Consider the following 17,390-nt stretch of genomic DNA (forward strand, 5'->3'; position numbering starts at 1 on the left):
GCTGAGGCAGGACAATCACTTGAACCCGGGAGGCAGAGGTTGCAGTGAGCTGAGATCATGCCACTGCACTCCAGCCTGGGCAACAGAACCAGCCTCCGTCTCAAAAAAATAAAATATTTAAAAAAGGTTTGGATCTTTGTGTGTGTGTATGTATACATGTTTAAATGCATTTATGTATATGTACAGGTATTGTTATGTGTTGTATGTAGCATGTTACCAAATTGGCCTATAAGTAAATGGATACTCATAAGTTAAGTCCAAATACCTATTAGGTTCACATGAATTTTATAATCCTTGGTAAATAAATTTTTTTCTTTTTTTGAGACGGACTCTTGCTCTGTGACCCAGGCTAGAGTGCAATGTTGCAGCCTCTGCCTCCTGGGTTCAAGCGATTCTCCTGCCTCAGTCTCCCAAGTAGCTGGGATTACAGGCACGTGCCACCACACCTGGTTAATTTTTGTATTTTTGGTAGAGACAGGGTTTCACTATGTTGGCCAGGCTGGTCTTGAACTCCTGACCTCATGATTTGCCCGCCTTGGCCTCCCAAAGTGCTGGGATTACAGGCGTGAGCCACCATGCCTAGCCAAAAATGGTTTTTAACTTATTGTTAAAATAAAAATAGAGGCCGGGCGTGGTGGCTCACGCCTGTAATCCCAGCACTTTGGGAGGCCGAGGTGGGCGGATCACAAGGTCAGGAGATCGAGACCATGGTGAAACCCCGTCTCTACTAAAAATAGAAAAAATTAGCCGGCGCAGGGGCGGGCGCCTGTAGTCCCAGCTACTCGGGAGGCTGAGGCAGGAGAATGGCGTGAACCCAGGAGGTGGAGCTTGCAGTGAGCCGAGATTGCGACACTGCATTCCAGCCTGGGCGACAGAGCGAGACTCCGTCTCAAAAAAATAAAAAAAATTAAAAAAATTAAAACTAAAAATAAAAAAAAAAAATAGAAATATCAGGCCGGGCACGGTGGTTCTCGCCTGTAATCCCAGCACTTTGGGAGCCTGAGGCAGGGGAATCACTGAAGGAGTGGCCTGCCCCTCCACACCTGTGGGTGTAGGTAGAACGAGAGACTTGAGAAAAGAAATGAGACATAGAAACAAAGTATAGAGAAAGAAAAACTGGGCCCAGGGGACCGGGGCTCAGCATACAGAGGACCCATGCCAGCACCGGTCTTTGAGTTCTCTCAGTATTTATTGACAATTACCTTTACCATCTTTTAGAAAAAGAGAAGTGGCAGGACAATAGGGTCATAGCAGGGAGAAGGTCAGCAGAAAGACATATGAATAAAGATCTCTGTGACATTAATAAGTTTAAGGAAAAGTGCTGTGCCTTGATATGCACATGCAAACATCTCCATAAACCTTTTTAGTGCATAAAGAGCAGCATTGCTGGCCGGGCGCCGTGGCTCAAGCCTGTAATCCCAGCACTTTGGGAGGCCGAGATGGGTGGATCACGAGGTCAGGAGATCGAGACCATCCTGGATAACACGGTGAAACCCTGTCTCTACTAAAAAATACAAAAAACTAGCCGGGCGCCGTGGCAGGCGCCTGTAGTCCCAGCTACTTGGGAGGCGGAGGCTGAGGCAGGAGAATGGCGTAAACCTGGAAGGCGGAGCTTGCAGTAAGCTGAGATCTGGCCACTGCACTCCAGCCTGGGCGACAGAGCCAGACTCTGTCTCAAAAAAAAAAAAGAAAGAAAATTTAAAAAGAGCAGCATTGCCGCTAGCACGTCCCACCTTCAGCCCTAAGGTGGTTTTCTCCTATCTCAGTAAATAGAACATGCAATCGGGTTTTACACCGAGATGTTCCATTGCCCAGGGACGGGCAGGAGACAGATGTTTTTCTCTATCTCAACTGCCCAGAGGCCTTCTTTCCTCTTGTACTAATCCTCTTCAGCACAGACCCTTCACAGGTGTCAGGCTGGGGGACGATCAGGTCTTTCCCTTCCCATGAGGCCATATTTCAGACTATCACATGGGGAGAAACCTTGGACAATACCTAGCTTTCCTAGGCAGAGGTCCCTGCCACCTTCTGCAGTGTATGTGTCCCTGGGTACTTGAGATTAAGAGAATGGTGATGACTTTTAACAAGCATACTGCCTTCAGGCACTAGTTTAACAAAGCACACCCTGCACAGCACAGAATCTTGAGTCACCACAGCCCATGTCTCTTGCAAGGACAGGGTTGGGGGTAGGGTTACAGATTAACAGCATCTCAAATACAGAACAAAATGGAGTCTCTTATGTCTACTTCTTTCTATATAGACACAGTAACAGTCTGATCTCTCTTTCTTTTCCCCACAAATCACAAAGTCAGGAGTTCGAGATCAGCCTGACCAACATGGTGAAATCCCGTCTCTACTAAAAATACAAAAATTAGCTGGGTGTGGTGGCAGGTGCCTGTCATCCCAGCTACTCAGGAGGTTGAGGCAGGAAAATTGCTTGAAGCCGGGAGGCAGAGGTTGCAGTGAGCCGAGATCGCGCCACTGCACTCCAGCCTGGGCAACAAAGCAAGACTCCATCTCAAATAAATAAATACATACATACATAAAAATAAATAAATAAATAAATAAATAAATATCTTGATCACTTATCGGGGTATGCTTAAGTTAAGATGTTGCCAAGGCCGGGTGCGGTGGCTCAAGCCTGTAATCCCAGCACTTTGGGAGGCCGAGACGGGTGGATCATGAGGTCAGGAGATCGAGACCATCCTGGCTAACACGGTGAAACCCCGTCTCTACTAAAAAATACAAAAAAAACTAGCCGGGTGAGGTGGCGGGCGCCTGTAGTCCCAGCTACTCGGGAGGCTGAGGCAGGAGAATGGCGTGGACCCGGGAGGCGGAGCTTGCAGTGAGCTGAGATCTGGCCACTGCACTCCAGCCTGGGAGACAGAGCCAGACTCCGTCTCAAAAAAAAAAAAAGATGTTGCCAAAAAAAGAAAAGAAAAAAAGAAAGAAAGATCTTCATCACTAAAATTTGAGGTTACTAATCATAAGAATTCTACTTAAAGCCAGGTGTGGTGGCTCACGCCTGTAATCCCAGTGCTTTGGGAGGAAGAGGCAGGAAGATTGCTTGAGCCCAACCGTTTGAGATCAGCCTGGGGTTTTTTGTGTGTGTTTTTTTTTTTTTTTTTTTTTTTTTTTTTTTTTTTGAGACGGAGTCTCGCTCTGTAGCCCAGGCTGGATTGCAGTGGCCGGATCTCAGCTCACTGCAAGCTCCGCCTCCTGGGCTTACACCATTCTCCTGCCTCAGCCTCCCGAGTAGCTGGGACTACAGGTGCCCGCCACCTCACCTGGCTAGGTTTTTTTTTTGTATTTTTTAGTAGAGACAGGGTTTCACCATGTTAGCCATGATGGTCTCGATCTCCTGACCTCGTGATCCCCCCGTCTCGGCCTCCCAAAGTGCTGGGATTACAGGCGTGAGCCACTGCGCCCGGCCTCTAAAACAATTTTTAAAAACTAGCCAGACGTGGTGGCACACGTGGTCCCATCCACTTGGGAGGCTGAGGTGGTAGGATGGCTTGAGCCCAGGAGGTTCAGGCTGCAGTGAGCCATGATTGCACCACTGCACTCCTGTCTGGGCAACAGAGAGAGACCCTGTCTCAAAAAATATATATGTGGGGCCAGGCGCGGTGGCTCACACCTGTAATCCCAGTACTTTGGGAGGCCAAGGTGGGTGGGTCACCTGAGGTCAGGCATTCAAGACCAGCCTGGACAACATGGAGAAACACTGTCTACACTAAAAATACAAAAATTAGCTGGGTATGATGGCGCACGCCTGTAATCCCAGCTACTCGGGAGGCTGAGGCATGAGAATCGATTGAACCTGAGAGGCAGAGATTGCAGTGAGCCAACATTGCTCCACTGCACTCCAGCCTGGCAACAGAGTGAGACCCTGCCTCAAAAAAAAAACAAAAAGAAAAAAAATAACCCACTAACTAGATTTTGTTAAAGATTTACAGAAGCACTACTGTGACCTGACCAAGGACAGAGAAGTGGCCACAGCCTCCTCGGACCCTCGCTGGCACCCAGATGTGTGTGGTCTTCAGTCCCCTTGGACCTTCGCTGTCACCCAGATGTGTGTGGTCCTCAGTCCCCTCGGACCCTCGCTGGCACCCAGATGTGTGTGGTCCTCAGTCCCCTCCAACCCTCGCTGGCACCCAGATGTATGTGGTCCTTGGTCCCCTCTTGATCCCAAGCCCTGCACATAGTTTCTCCACATCCCCTGTCCCCTGAAAACCCTCCTGCCAGCATGGAAAATGTAAGATACTGTTTCTGAACACTAGGTCTCCAGGTCTTCATCTTCTCAGTTTGCTGGCTCTCTGATTTTTTTTTCTTTCCTTTTCCTTTTCCTTTTATTTTTATTATTTATTTATTTATTTATTTATTTATTTATTTATTTTGAGACAGAGTCTCGCTCTGTCGTCCAGGCTGGAGTGCAGTGGTGCAATCTCGGCTCACTGCAAGCTCCGCCTCCCGGATTCATGCCATTTTCCTCCCTCAGCCTCCTGAGTAGCTGGGACTACAGGTGTCCACCACCGCACCCAGCTAATTTTTTGTATTTTTAGTAGAGACGGGGTTTCACTGTGTTAGCCAGGATGATCTCAATCTCCTGACCTCGTGATCCTCCTGCCTCGCCCTCCCAAAGTGTTGGGATTACAGGTGTGAGCCACTGCACCCTGCCCCCTTTTTTGTTTTTTTAAGACAGAGTCTTGCTCTGTCACCCAGGCTGGAGTGCAGTGGTGCGATCTCAGCTCACTGCAGCCTCAACCTCCCGGGCTCAAGCGATTCTCCCACCTCAGCCTCCTGAATGGCTAGAACCACAGGCGCACGCCACCATGTCCAGCCTGGCTCTCCAATTAAACCTGCTTTTCCTCCCACCAACCCTCGTCTCTTATGTCTGACTTTAGAGCAGCAACAGCCAAACCCGGGTTTGGTTACACAGGTACTTCACAAGAATTAACCCAGGAAGTACAAATTCCAACCGCAGTGCGGTGCCACTGATGATGGCAGGACTAGTGTGTGTGGAGGGAAGCGGCTCCGGCAGCACCGGGGCTGGGGCTGTACTGAGCACAGCCACCTGGGAGGCGGCCTTGCCCTCAGAGCCAGACCCGGATTCCACTCCAAGGCACGTGCACCTGCTGCTTTGCTGGGGCTGCCGAGACAAAGCACACAGAGTGGACGGCGTGGGCGACGGAGCATGGTGTCTCACAGCGCTGGTGGCCATCTTCTCCCGGGTCCTCGCGTCACCGTCCCTACATGCACCCGTATATGGGTACGTGTCACTTGCGGATGGGCCCAAATTCTGAGAACTGCATGGTTAGATGATCTCCCTGTTGGGTGAAAATCATGGCACGTGCTGGCACACACCTGGAGAGTACAGCCTGCTAACACACCCAGCCTGCGTGCACGGCCTAGTACTCCCAAGCTACACACCTGCGCAGCACGATGCTGTACTGCACACTGTAGGCAACTTTGACATAGCGCTAAGTATTTGTGTGTCTAGACACAGGTAAACATAGAAAAGATACAATAGGCCGGGTGCGGTGGCTCACACCTGTCCCAGCACTTTGGGAGGCCGGAGGTGGGAAGATCACAAGCTCAGGAGATCAAGACCATTGTGGCTAACATGGTGAAACCCTGTCTCTACTAAAACTACAAAAATAATTAGCCGGGCATGGTGGCAGGTATCTGTAGTCCCAGCTACTTGGGAGGCTGAGGTAGGAGAATGGCGTGAACCCAGGAGGCGGAGATTGCAATAAGCAGAGATCGCGCCACTGCACTCCAGCCTGGGCAACAGAGTGAGACTCTGTATCAAAAAAAAAGAAAAAAAAAAAAAAGAGAAAGAAATGAAAAGAAAGAAAGAAAAGAAAAGACACAGTAAAAATATGCTATTACGGCGGGAGCAACGGCTCAAGCCTATAATCCCAGCACTTTGGGAGGCCGAGGCGGGCGGATCATGAGGTCAGGAGATCAAGACCATCCTGGCTAACATGGTGAAACCCTGTCTCTATTAAAAATAAAAAAATTAGCCAGGCGTGGTGGCGGGCACCAGTAGTCCCAGCTACTTGGGAGGCTGAGGCAGGAGAATGGCGTGAACCCAGGAGGTGGAGCTTGCAGTGAACTGAGATCACGCCACTGAACTCCAGCCTGGGCGACAGATCGAGACACAGTTTCAAAAAAAAAAAAAAAAAAGCTATTATAATCTTACGGGGCTACTGCCATACATGCAGTCATCGTGAACCAAAACATTGTTATGCGGTGCCTTACTGTCCATCTCTGTCCAAATGTTCTCTTCTTGTAAGGATACCAGTCACACTACATCCTGATCCACAGTACTCATTTCAGCCTTAAAAAGGACCGGGTGGCTGGGCACAGTGGCTCACGCCTGTAATCCCAGCACTTTGGGAGGCCAAGGTGGGTGGATCATTTGAGCTCAGGAGTTCGAGACCAGCCTGGGCAATGTGGCAAAACCCCATTTCTATAAAAAATACATAAATTAACCAAGCATGGTGGTGCACACCTGTGGTCCCGGCTGCTCCAGATGCTAAGCTGGGAGGATCATTTGAGCCCAGGAGGTCAAGACTGCAGTGAGCTATAACTGTACCACCGTACTCCAGCCTGGGCGACAGAGTAAGATCCTGCCTCAAAAAAATAAAAATTAAAAAAAGGAAAAGAAGCTGGGCTTGGTGGCTCACACTTGTAATCCCAGCATTTTGGGAGGCCAACACAAGTGGATCTCGTGAGGTCAAGAGTTCGAGACCTGCCTGGGCAACATGATGAAACCCTGTCTCAACTAAAACTACAAAAGTTAGCCAGGTAAGCTACTCAGGAGGCTGAAGCAGACGCATCGATTGAACACGGGAGGCAGAGGTTGCAGTGAGCCGAGATCACGCCACTGCACTCCAGCCTGGGCAACAAGAGCAAAACTCCATCTTGAAAAAAAAAAGAAAAGAAAAGCTACGATGCTCTACACTCATCCTCAGAGGCAGAATGGCAAAAATCGCTGGCTCACACTCCCAGGCAATGGCCACGTGCTGGGGCACCTTCCATCCCATTCCCTTTCCAGCCTCTAGAAACTCCACGAGGTCCTGGACATGAGTCTCCATCACTTGGGAGTGCCCTGGCTGCAGTGTGGGCGGTGCTGAGCTGGCGTCTCTCCCGGAGCTGCGCTGACACCTGCTGGAGGCTCTGAGGGCTTCAGTTCACCAAGGCCCACGGCAGGAGCTGCTCCTTGTAGCACATCCATCACCAGCTCCACACAGTCAAAGACCTTGTCCCAGGCGGGGCGCGGTGGCTCAGGCCTGTAATCCCAGCACTTTGGGAGGCCAAGGCGGGCAGATCACAAGGTCAGGAGATCTAGACCAGCCTGACTGACATGGTGAAGCCTCATCTCTACTAAAAATACAAAGTTAGCCGGGCGTGGTGGCACATGTTTGCAATCCCAGCACTGTGAGAGGCCGAGGTAAGAGGATTGCTTGATCTCAGGAGTTCAAGACCAGCCCGGCCAACATGGTGAAATCCTGTCTCTACTAAAAATACAAAAATTGGCTGGGTGCGGCGGCTCACGCCTGTAATCCCAGCTACTAGGGAGGCTGAGGCAGGAGAATCCCTTGAACCCAGGAGGCAGAGGTTGTGGTGAGCCAAGATCGAGCCACTACACTCCAGCCTGGGGGATAGAGCAAGACTCTGTCTCAAAAAAGAAAAAAAATCAATAAAATTAGACAATTTAGATGAAATGGACAAATTCCTAGAAGTTCCAAGAAAGACACAAATTACCAAAACTGACTCAGGGACTTTGCAAATGTCGGTAAGAGTGTGGACCCTGGATGGGAAGATAATCTGGTATTTTCCAGGTGGACACATTTATTTATTTATTTTATCTTTTTTGAGATGGAGTCTCACTCTGTCATCCAGGATGGAGTGCAGTCACACGGTCTTGGCTCACTGCAACCTTCACCTCCTGGATTCAAGCAATTCTTCTGCCTCGGCCCCCAGAGTAGCTGGGACTACAGGCACTCGACACCACATCCAGCTGATGTTTGTATTTTTAGTAGAGACAGGGTTCCACCATGCTGGCCAGGCTGGTCTTGAACTCCTGACCTCAGGTGATCCACCCGCCTCGGCCTCCCAAAGTGCTGGGATTACAAGCGTGAGCCACTGCGCCTGGCCCAGGTGGACAGATCTAGTCACATGGGTCCTTAAAAGCAGCAAACTCTTCCTGTCTGTGGTCGGAAGGATGCAGTGTTGCTGACCTTGAAAAATGCAGAGAACGCCCGGGCGCAGCGGCTCATGCCTGGAATCCCAGCACTTTGGGAGGCAGAGGTGGGTGGATCACTTGAGGTCAGGAGTGCAAGACCAGCCTGATCAACAGGGTGAAACTTCATCTCTACTAAAAATACAAAAATTAGGTGGGCATGGTGGTGAGCACCTGTAATCCCAGCTACTCAGGAGGCTGAGGCAGGAGAATCACTTGAACCCAGGAGGCAGACATTGCAGTGAGCTGAGATCGCACCACTGAACTCCAGCCTGGGCAACAAGAGAGAGACTGTTTCAAAAAAAGAAAAAGAAGAACAAGAAAATGCAGAGAAGGGCCGGGCACCGTGGCTTCTGCCTGGAATCCCAGCACTTTGGAAGGCTGAGGTGGGAGAATCGTTTCAGCACAGGAGGTCGAGGCTGTAGTGAGCCACAATCACGCCATTGCATTCCAGCCTAAATGACAGAGAGACCCTGTCTCTATTAAAAGAGAAACCGGACACGGTGGTGACTCATGCCCGTAATCCCAGCATTTTGAGAGGCTGAGATGGGTAGATCACCTGAGGTCAGGAGTTCAAGACCAGCCTGGCCAACACGGTGAAACCGAGTCCCTACTAAAAATACAAAAATTAGCAGCTGGGCACAGTGGCTCATGCCTGTAATCCCAGCACTTTGGGAAGCCGAGGCGGGCAGATCACGAGGTCAGGAGATCAAGACCATCCTGGCTAACACAGTGAAACCCCATCTCTACCAAAAAAAAAACACAAAAAATTAGCCAGGCGTGGTGGCGGGCGCCTGTAGTCCCAGTTACTCGGGAGCCTGAGGCAGGAAAATGGCGTGAACCCAGGAGGCAGAGCTTGCAGTGAGCCGACAGCATGCCACTGCACTCCAGCCTGGGCGACAGAGCAAGACTCTGTCTCAAAAAAAAAAAAAAAAAAAAAATTAGCTGGGTGTGGTGGTGGGCATCTGTAATCCTAGCTATTCAGGAGGCTGAGGCAGGAGAATTACTTGAACCCAGGAGGTGGAGGCTGCAGTGAGTGGAGATCACGCCACTGCGCACCAGCCTAGGTGACAGAGCGAGACCTTGTCTCAGAAAAAAAAAAAGCCGGCCAGGCATGGTGGCTCAGGCCTGTAATCCCAGCACTTTGGGAGGCCAAGACAGGTGGATCATGAGGTCAAGAGATCGAGACCATCCTGGCTAACACAGTGAAACCCCGTCTCTACTAAAAAATACAAAAAACTAGCCAGGCGAGGTGGTGGGCGCCTGTAGTCCCAGCTACTCGGGAGGCTGAGGCAGGAGAATGGTGTGAACCTGGGAGGCGGAGCTTGCAGTGAGCTGAGATCCGGCCACAGCACTCCAGACTGAGAGACAGAGCGAGACTCCGTCTCAAAAAAAAAAAAGCCTTTATGATGTGCACACACAGATCACAAGGGTTGGCCGGGCGCGGTGGCTCAAGCCTGTAATCCCAGCACTTTGGGAGGCCGAAACGGGTGGATCACGAGGTCAGGAGATCGAGACCATCCTGGCTAACACGGTGAAACCCCGTCTCTACTAAAAAATACAAAAAACTAGCTGGGCGAGGTGGCGGGCGCCTGTAGTCCCAGCTACACGGGAGGCTGAGGCAGGAGAATGGCGTAAACCTGGGAGGCGGAGCTTGCAGTGAGCTGAGATCCGGCCACTGCACTCCAGCCTGGGCGACAGAGACTCCGTCTCAAAAAAAAAAAAAAAAAAAAAAACAGGCCGGGCGCGGTGGCTCACGCCTGTAATCCCAGCACTTTGGGAGGCCGAGACGGGCGGATCACGAGGTCAGGAGATCGAGACCATCCTGGCTAACACGGTGAAACCCTGTCTCTACTAAAAAATACAAAAAACTAGCCGGGCGAGGTGGCGGGCGCCTGTAGTCCCAGCTACTCGGGAGGCTGAGGCAGGAGAATGGCGTGAACCCGGGAGGCGGAGCTTGCAGTGAGCTGAGATCCGGCCACCGCACTCCAGCCTGGGTGACAGAGCGAGACTCCGTCTCAAAAAAAAAAAAAAAAAAAAAAAAAAAAAACAGATCACAAGGGTTACTACATGACGATACATGGCAGATGTCAAAGAATAACTCAGAGACAACTGCACAGAAACGATTTCTGCACATATGAGGGAGAGCCGCTATGACGTTTGGGATCATCTGGTTAGCTGGCAGCTTCCCACATAGCCAGACTGGGTCATCTGCCCTCAGCACCTGTCCAGGGCAATTAAAGAAAATATTCTTTTTTTTTTTTTTTTGAGACGGCGTCTCGCTCTGTCGCCCAGGCTGGAGTGCAGTGGCCGGATCTCAGCTCACTGCAAGCTCCGCCTCCTGGGTTCACGCCATTCTCCTGCCTCAGCCTCCCGAGTAGCTGGGACTACAGGCGCCCGCCACCTTGCCCGGCTAGTTTTTTGTATTTTTTAGTAGAGACGGGGTTTCACTGGGTTAGCCAGGATGGTCTGGATGTCCTGACCTCGTGATCCACCCATCTCGGCCTCCCAAAGTGCTGGGATTACAGGCTTGAGCCACTGCGCCCGGCCAGAAAATACTCTTTTAGTAATTTATGGATTTCCTGGAAAGCCCGGATGTTTGAGCTGCAGACTGCATGTGAACCTCAATCCTTCCATCAGCCTCCAGGTCCACACCACATCCCCATTCAGAAGTTTCTCAAAACAAAACAAAAAACAAAACTCTTGATAAGTATGTCCTATTTAAATAGAAGCTTAGAGAGAAATGGATAAATCTACCATAAATCTACAATTAGGGAAAGATTTCAGCATCCTCAATTATTAACAGACCAAGCAAACAAGAAACAAATCAAACAGTAGGTCATCAGATTCGAACCACACTATTTATTAACAAGCATGATTTGTGGCGTCATTTATAACCAGCCCCACCCCAGCACTTGGTGTACATTCTTCTTAAGCACAGAAATTGGACTCAATGTAATATTTTAGAAATAAATAAAAAGAGGCCGGGCGCGGTGGCTCACACCTGTAATCCCAGCACTTTGGGAGGCCGAGGTGGGCAGATTGTGAGGTCAGGAGATCGTGAGTAGCCTGGCCAACACAGATAATCCCCGTCTCTACCAACAATACAAAAAATTACCCAGGCGTGGTGGTAGGCGCCTGTAATCCCAGCTACTCAGGAGGCTGAGGCAGGAGAATTGCTTGAACCAGGGAGGCGGAGGTTGCAGTGAGCCGAGATGGTGTCATTGCACTCCAGCCTGGGCAACAAGAGCAAAACTCTGCATCAAAAAAAAAAAAAAAGAAAAAGAAAAGAAAGGAAGGGAGGGAGGGGGAGAGAGAGAGAGAGAGAGGAAGGAAGGAAGGAAGAAGGAAGGAAGGAAGGAAGGAAGGAAGGAAGGAAGGAAGGAAGGAGGAAGGAATGAAGGAAGGAAGGAAGGAAGGGAGGGAAGGAGAAAAAAGGAAAGAGAAAGGAAGGAAGAGAGAAAGAAAGGAAGAAAGAGAGAGAAAGAAAGAAAGAAAGAAAGAAAGAAAAGAAAAGAAAAGAAAAAAAGAAAAGAAAAGAAAGGAGAAAGAAAATTTCCCCTTACGTCTGAACCTTTTGATACAGTGGATGCTCAGTGGGTGTTGTTGACTGACGGGTGGATGAATGGCCCACGCTTGAAGGCAGGTGACACCTCCAGGTGGGTGCTCTGTGGGAAGGGGAGGTGACAGTCCTGGAAGCCCTGCCTGGGATGCAGGAACTGGCAAACACACCGCACTCTGCAGCTCTCTCTCTTACCACCTTGAAGCCAACGTGAAAGCCAGACGAGAGCTGGGTGTCCCTCTGCGTGGGCTCCTGGCACAGATACTTGCCTGGGGGAGGTGGGGCTCCTTCACCCAGCTCCTTCCCCTAGCCCTGAGGGTGGGGTGGACAGAGCTGGGCTGAACTCAGCCCTGGCTCCCAGCGCTGGCTAGCCGGTCCTGCACAGCCCCAAGAGGCACAGGTTTCCTGGTAGCCCACTCCCACCCCGTGGAGCCGGACTCCTCCCTGAGACTCCAGGAGCAGCGGGAGTCCTCAGGACCCTCTGGGCAGGACGGGGCAGCCCTCTCGCCAGCGCTCCCGCCCTGGGCCCAAGACCCGCGTGCCGAGCTCGGGGGAGCCGCTGCCATCCGCCCAGAGATCCCAGACTTTCAAGCGGCCTGAATCCCGGTTCCACTAGGCGGCCCTCGCCCCGGACCACAGACACCAACCACCAGAGCGAGAATGGATGCAGGACGGGGGTGAGAACAGGACACCCTCCGGGGACCCGCAGGACCTCTGCTCAGGGCGCTGGCGGGCGCGGTCTCCGGGCTGAGAATCCTCGGGGCCGGAGGATTCCCACTCGCCAGGGGTGCGCGCCGTGTACGCTCGACTCGGGGCTCCTGGCGCGGCCCTGCCTCCACCTTCACGGTGCCCCCACTTCGACTCGCCCGGCACCGGCGTGAAACCTCCTGGTCGCCCTCTGAGCCCCTTTCGGGACTGGTCAGAGCCGCCCGTGCGCTCCTTCCGGGCAGGCCCGGGCTGGGACCGCAGCGGGGCCGGCGGTGAGGACAGAGGCTCGGGGCGACCCGGGGGACTCAGGGCCCAGCCGCACGCTCCGCCCCCGGCGACCACAGAAGGCAACGGCTGGGCCGGGCGCGCCATAAGGAGGCAGCAGTGAGGCTGCCGGGTGCGTCCCAGACACCGGGGCTGCGGGAGGAGGCGAGAACCTTCCCGAGGCAACCGCCGCCCCCGAGGAGACATGGCGCAAAAAGCGCCCAAAGCACCTTCCTCTAAAGCCCCCGTGGGCGCGGGGGCCCATCCACGGGAGGCGTCCAGGAGGGCTTCCGGGAGGCGGAGCGTGGGGAGTGTGGGGTGTGGTGTCGACAGACGTGGGGAGGGCCCTCGACGCAGAAGGTGCGGGTGGGCGGAACTCGGGGCACAAAAGGCCACAGGGAAAGGGAGGTCGCGCAATCGTGGTGACCAGGGGTCTGGCCACGGGCTAAGGGTCTCACGTGCGGAGAGGAGGGTAATGGGGGAAGACCTGGGCACCTCCCGCTTGCCCTGCGGGCTCTCGGTCATCTGGTGAGCCCAAGCCAGGACTGGCGGGCACGGGGTTGGGGGGGTCCGGGAAGGAGGGGGAGAGGCTGCTTGGGGCGCCCCCCCCTCCGCTCCCCTCCCCTTACGGTCAAGACACGCAAGCCTTGAGCTCCTGAAAACACTGCCTGAGTGAGGGGTGGGGTGGGTGGAGAAGACAGCCAGGACCCCAGCACTGTCGTGGTTGGCTGTGACCTCCTCCAGGGTCATCTCCAGGGTGGCAGGGGTGACAGCCTCACCCCAGCACTGAGCAACACACGACCACCCCCAAGAGGCGGGGTCACGTCCCAGCTGTGTGACCCCAGAAACTGCTGGCCCTGAGATCATCCTTGTACCATGGGAACCGAGCGCCCGCCTCCTGGGGACACAGGGAGAACCCACCAGACCATGCCTGGGATGCCCAGCAGGGCAATGGGTGAGTTGGGGAGGGAGGTGGCTGCTGTCCTGCCGCCCCCAGGGACAGACTCAGGGCTCTGAGGTGGTTGTGGACCTGGAAGCAGAGCTCCGAGCTGACCCGCACCCACAAGCCTGGCAGCCACAAATTCATTAGAAACCTCAGGGGCCTGCACCAGTACACAAGGTCCCTGGTCGCCCTCCTACTGCCGCCATCAACCCAAATGTCCCGTCCTGCACCTCCACTACAGGAGGTTCACCGTGGCCACCACCTGCTTGCAGCCAGTGACAGCGAACTCGCGGCCAGCCACGCGGTAGAAGCTGAGCTGTGCGGCCAGGTCCTCCGCCCGGGCCTGGTCAGGAAAGAAGCCCTCGCCTGCCATCTCGTCCCGGAAGCAGCTGACCACATCCCGCTTGTCCAGCAGCAGAAACGGCACGATGGCCGCGGCCTGCCACAGCGGATGCTCCCGGGACAGCAGAGCCCACAGACTTGTGCGCAGGTCCTCTTCCGCCTGTGCCGCTGAGGCCTCGGCACTGCGCGCGCCGTCGGGGAGCAGGGGCAGCGCGCGGGACGCGTTCTGCAGCACGAAGCGCGTCACCTCGGCGCCACCCGCGCCACTTAGGAGCACGTAGATGGCGTTGTGGAAGTGGTGGGAGCGCTGCGGCTGCAGGAAGCCATGCAGCTCGTCCAGCAGCGGCCGCGGCAGGAGCTCCACGTCGTCCAGCACCAAGAGTGGGGTCTTCTCCTCCGCTTCGGCCCGCGCCACCACATCGGCCACGCGCCGCGCCAGCTCCTCGCGGCAGTCTTGTGCGGCGCGCGCCTCGGGGCAGTGGTGCCGCGCGTGGTACTGCAGCACAAGCGAGCTGTCCTCCAACACCGAGCGGAAGTGGCGCGCCAGCAGACGGCCCACGTGGCTCTTGCCCACGCCACTGGGCCCGTGCAGCGCCAGGAGGAGCGGACGACTGTGCACGTGCGTGGCCAGGTAGTCCCGCATCAGCGCCACGATGCGCGCTATGGCTGCGGGCTGGCCAAACACCGCGCGCTGCAGCGCCTTCTCCAGCCCATCGAGGTCATAGCGCTGCGCGTTATCGTCCAGGTTCTCGATAGCGTTGAGAACTTGGAAGCCCACGATGGCGACCAGCAGCAGCAGGCAGTGCTGCGCGCGGCTCCTGTGCTCCACGCGCGGCCGATACTTGCGCGAGGTCTCTGGGTAAAGCACCAGACGGCTGCGCCGGCGCTTCTTGCGTGGCGTCCTGGAGGGCAGCTCCGCGGGGCCGTCGAAGGTGAAGAACTGCGGCTGGTCCAGGTCCCCGCGCGGCGCCGGGGGGCTGCAGCCCGGCCTGGGCACCCCGGTCCCGACGTCAGGCCCCCCACCCAGCTGCAGGAGGCGCCGCTTGCGTAGGACGCACACCCGGCGGCGCAGGCGGAGCACGGCGCGCACGGGCGCGATCATGCACCGGCCCGTGGCTTGGGGGGCCGCGGCAGCAGGCTCCAGGCTGGGTTGGCCGCGGTCCATGGCGCAGGAACGGCGCTCCGCATACAGGTCGCCCTCCCTGCAACGGGAAGACGGGGAGGGTCTCTGGACTCCCGCCACCGCCCTTTCCCGCGGGTCGCTGGAACCGGTCCCCGGAGTGATCTTACCCCCCGGGAGTCCCGCAGGGTGTGCCCCGGGCTGCCCCAGTGCCAGGGCCTGGTCGCGGCCTCGTCCCTCAGACCGGGAAGCGGCCCCTCTGCAGGGCCCCGATGCAAATCTCTCGGGTCCTCCCATAAACGGCCGAGGGCCTTAAGGAAGTGGCGGGGTAGAGGCTTATCTGGTGGCCGCCCCGGCTTCCTGGAGGAGTCGTCGAAGGAGTCAGTGGCCGCCTAGGCGCCCACTGAGGCGAGGGACAGTCGCTCCCAGACCCTGCCCCCTCCCGCGGCTCCCACTGGACTGGGCCGTCTCCCAAGGAGGGGCCGCGGGAAGCAGCGGCCTGAGCGCCCAGGAGTTCAGAGACGCCTCCACACGCTCCAGAACACTTGGCGGGGGACTGGCTGGAACTTAGATTTTGAGAATAGCCCCGGGCCCCGTCCCCAGGCTCAGCCCAGGCCTCCCAGCCCCGACTCCAAAACTGGGGTCCTCCCAACACCCCTCCAGTGAACTAGCAGAGCAGCGCAGGGAGCCCCCCGGAGACCGGTGGAGGTGAGGCGAAAAGACGGACAGAAGAGTCGGTCGGAGCAAGAGAGCCACTGACTGGCAGGAACTGGCCTGGGCCCTGGGCCCCAACCCACCCCTACCTGCAGCTGGTCCACTACCCTCAGCTCCGCCGCCCCCAGCCTGTGCCAGACGCCGGGGCCTGAGATTCCAAGCAGGAAATGCGCCTCCCAGGGCGAGGGGGTGGGCCAGGGGCCTCCTGGGCCAGCTCCGGCCTGGAGGGGCAGCGACACCTGCGGGTCCCCAGGGAGCGGCCGGCCCAAGCAGAGGAAGCTCCGGGAGGTTTCCGCTTCTATGCAAAGGAAGTGAGTCAGGGGGTGCGGCCCAGGCGGGACTTGGGCTGGACGGAGGCGCCAAAGGGGGGAGGCCTGGCCGGCTTGCCCAGATCCCCTGGCCAGAGGTCACATCCCCTCTTCGGTACTCTGGCGCTCAGAGCCCTCCTGGCTTGGTCAGGCTTAGGACACCTGGTGAGGCCGAGGGCCCCTGCTGCGTGCCCTGCCCCCGCCCTGGGCTCCTGCACCTCAGCCTGTCCTCCACGGTCACCTCCCCCAGGTCATCCCTTCTACCTGACACCCCACACACAGGGCTTACAGCCGTGGGGAGGGGGCTCCAGGCCCTGTGTAAGCAAAGGGGGGAGCAGGGCAGCCGCAGAGGGGGAGGGCAGGGTCCTCTGCCCAGCTGCACACCCCCAATTCCTGTCATCACTCCTCTCCCTTTTTCCTTCCCCTCCTGACCCCAATCGGGGCCCCTCAAAATAGGGCTCATTGTCTTTCCCTTCCCCCTTCCTCTGTCCCCAGCCTAGAGCCCCCCGCTCAGGACAGGCCTCACACAGGGACGGAAGTTCTATCACGGAAAAAAGCACGTGTGGCTCAGGGTCCCTGTGGGGGTTGGGGAACAAATTTAGAAAGAACTTGGGCCCTGAGCCAGGAGCCGGAGCTCTGGGCCCTTCCCCCTGCTGGCCTTCGCATGGCCCCTCCCAGGCCCCTCCGATAGGCCTGCCTGGACGACCCTGGACTCCTCCCAGCCTGGAAGCCGCCTTCCAAGGAGGAGCAAGGTGGCCGTTTCCAGCCACACCAGTGCTGCTGACATTTAGCTCAGGACCCTGTAGTCCCAGGGACGCCCCGCTCCTCCCAACGGCCAGCCCGGGCCTGATGGGTTCCAGCTGTATATTCCTCACCCAACCAGAGGGACCATCAGGGAAACACCGGTCGTGGGTTGGGGGTTTCCATTCTCTCCAGGAGCCAGGCCTAGGGCTCCCCTCCCCTGTGCAGGGGGTGCTGGGGGGCCCGATCCCCGATCGTCGAGGCCGCGGGGGCCGCACACGCCATGTGGCATGCCAGTGCTCTTCAGGCCCACGCCCCGGCCTTTGTGGGACCAGGGCGTAAGGAGGTTGGCTGTCCAGGCCCTGGAGCCCCAGCATGGAGGTTGGCGTCCTTTGGGGGCCTCAGACTTTGAGTCTGGGTGCTGCTTCTGACACAGA

The 17,390-nt window shown here is 55.8% G+C and overlaps 1 protein-coding gene across 1 annotated transcript; it reads right to left on the reverse strand.

The window, feature by feature from the left end:
* Positions 1 to 11,093: 11,093 nt before the first annotated feature.
* TOR4A (torsin family 4 member A) lies at positions 11,094 to 16,175 on the reverse strand. Its single transcript, XM_005580309.4, has 2 exons — positions 15,994 to 16,175; positions 11,094 to 15,272 (listed from the first exon to the last, which is right to left on the reverse strand). The coding sequence occupies exon 2, from the start codon at positions 15,233 to 15,235 to the stop codon at positions 13,964 to 13,966; it is 1,272 nt and encodes a 423-aa protein (XP_005580366.1). The 5' UTR covers positions 15,236 to 15,272; positions 15,994 to 16,175; the 3' UTR covers positions 11,094 to 13,963.
* Positions 16,176 to 17,390: the final 1,215 nt, after the last annotated feature.

This window comes from Macaca fascicularis, chromosome 15, assembly GCF_037993035.2.
Source record: "Macaca fascicularis isolate 582-1 chromosome 15, T2T-MFA8v1.1".
Classification (NCBI taxonomy): Eukaryota; Metazoa; Chordata; class Mammalia; order Primates; family Cercopithecidae; genus Macaca; species Macaca fascicularis.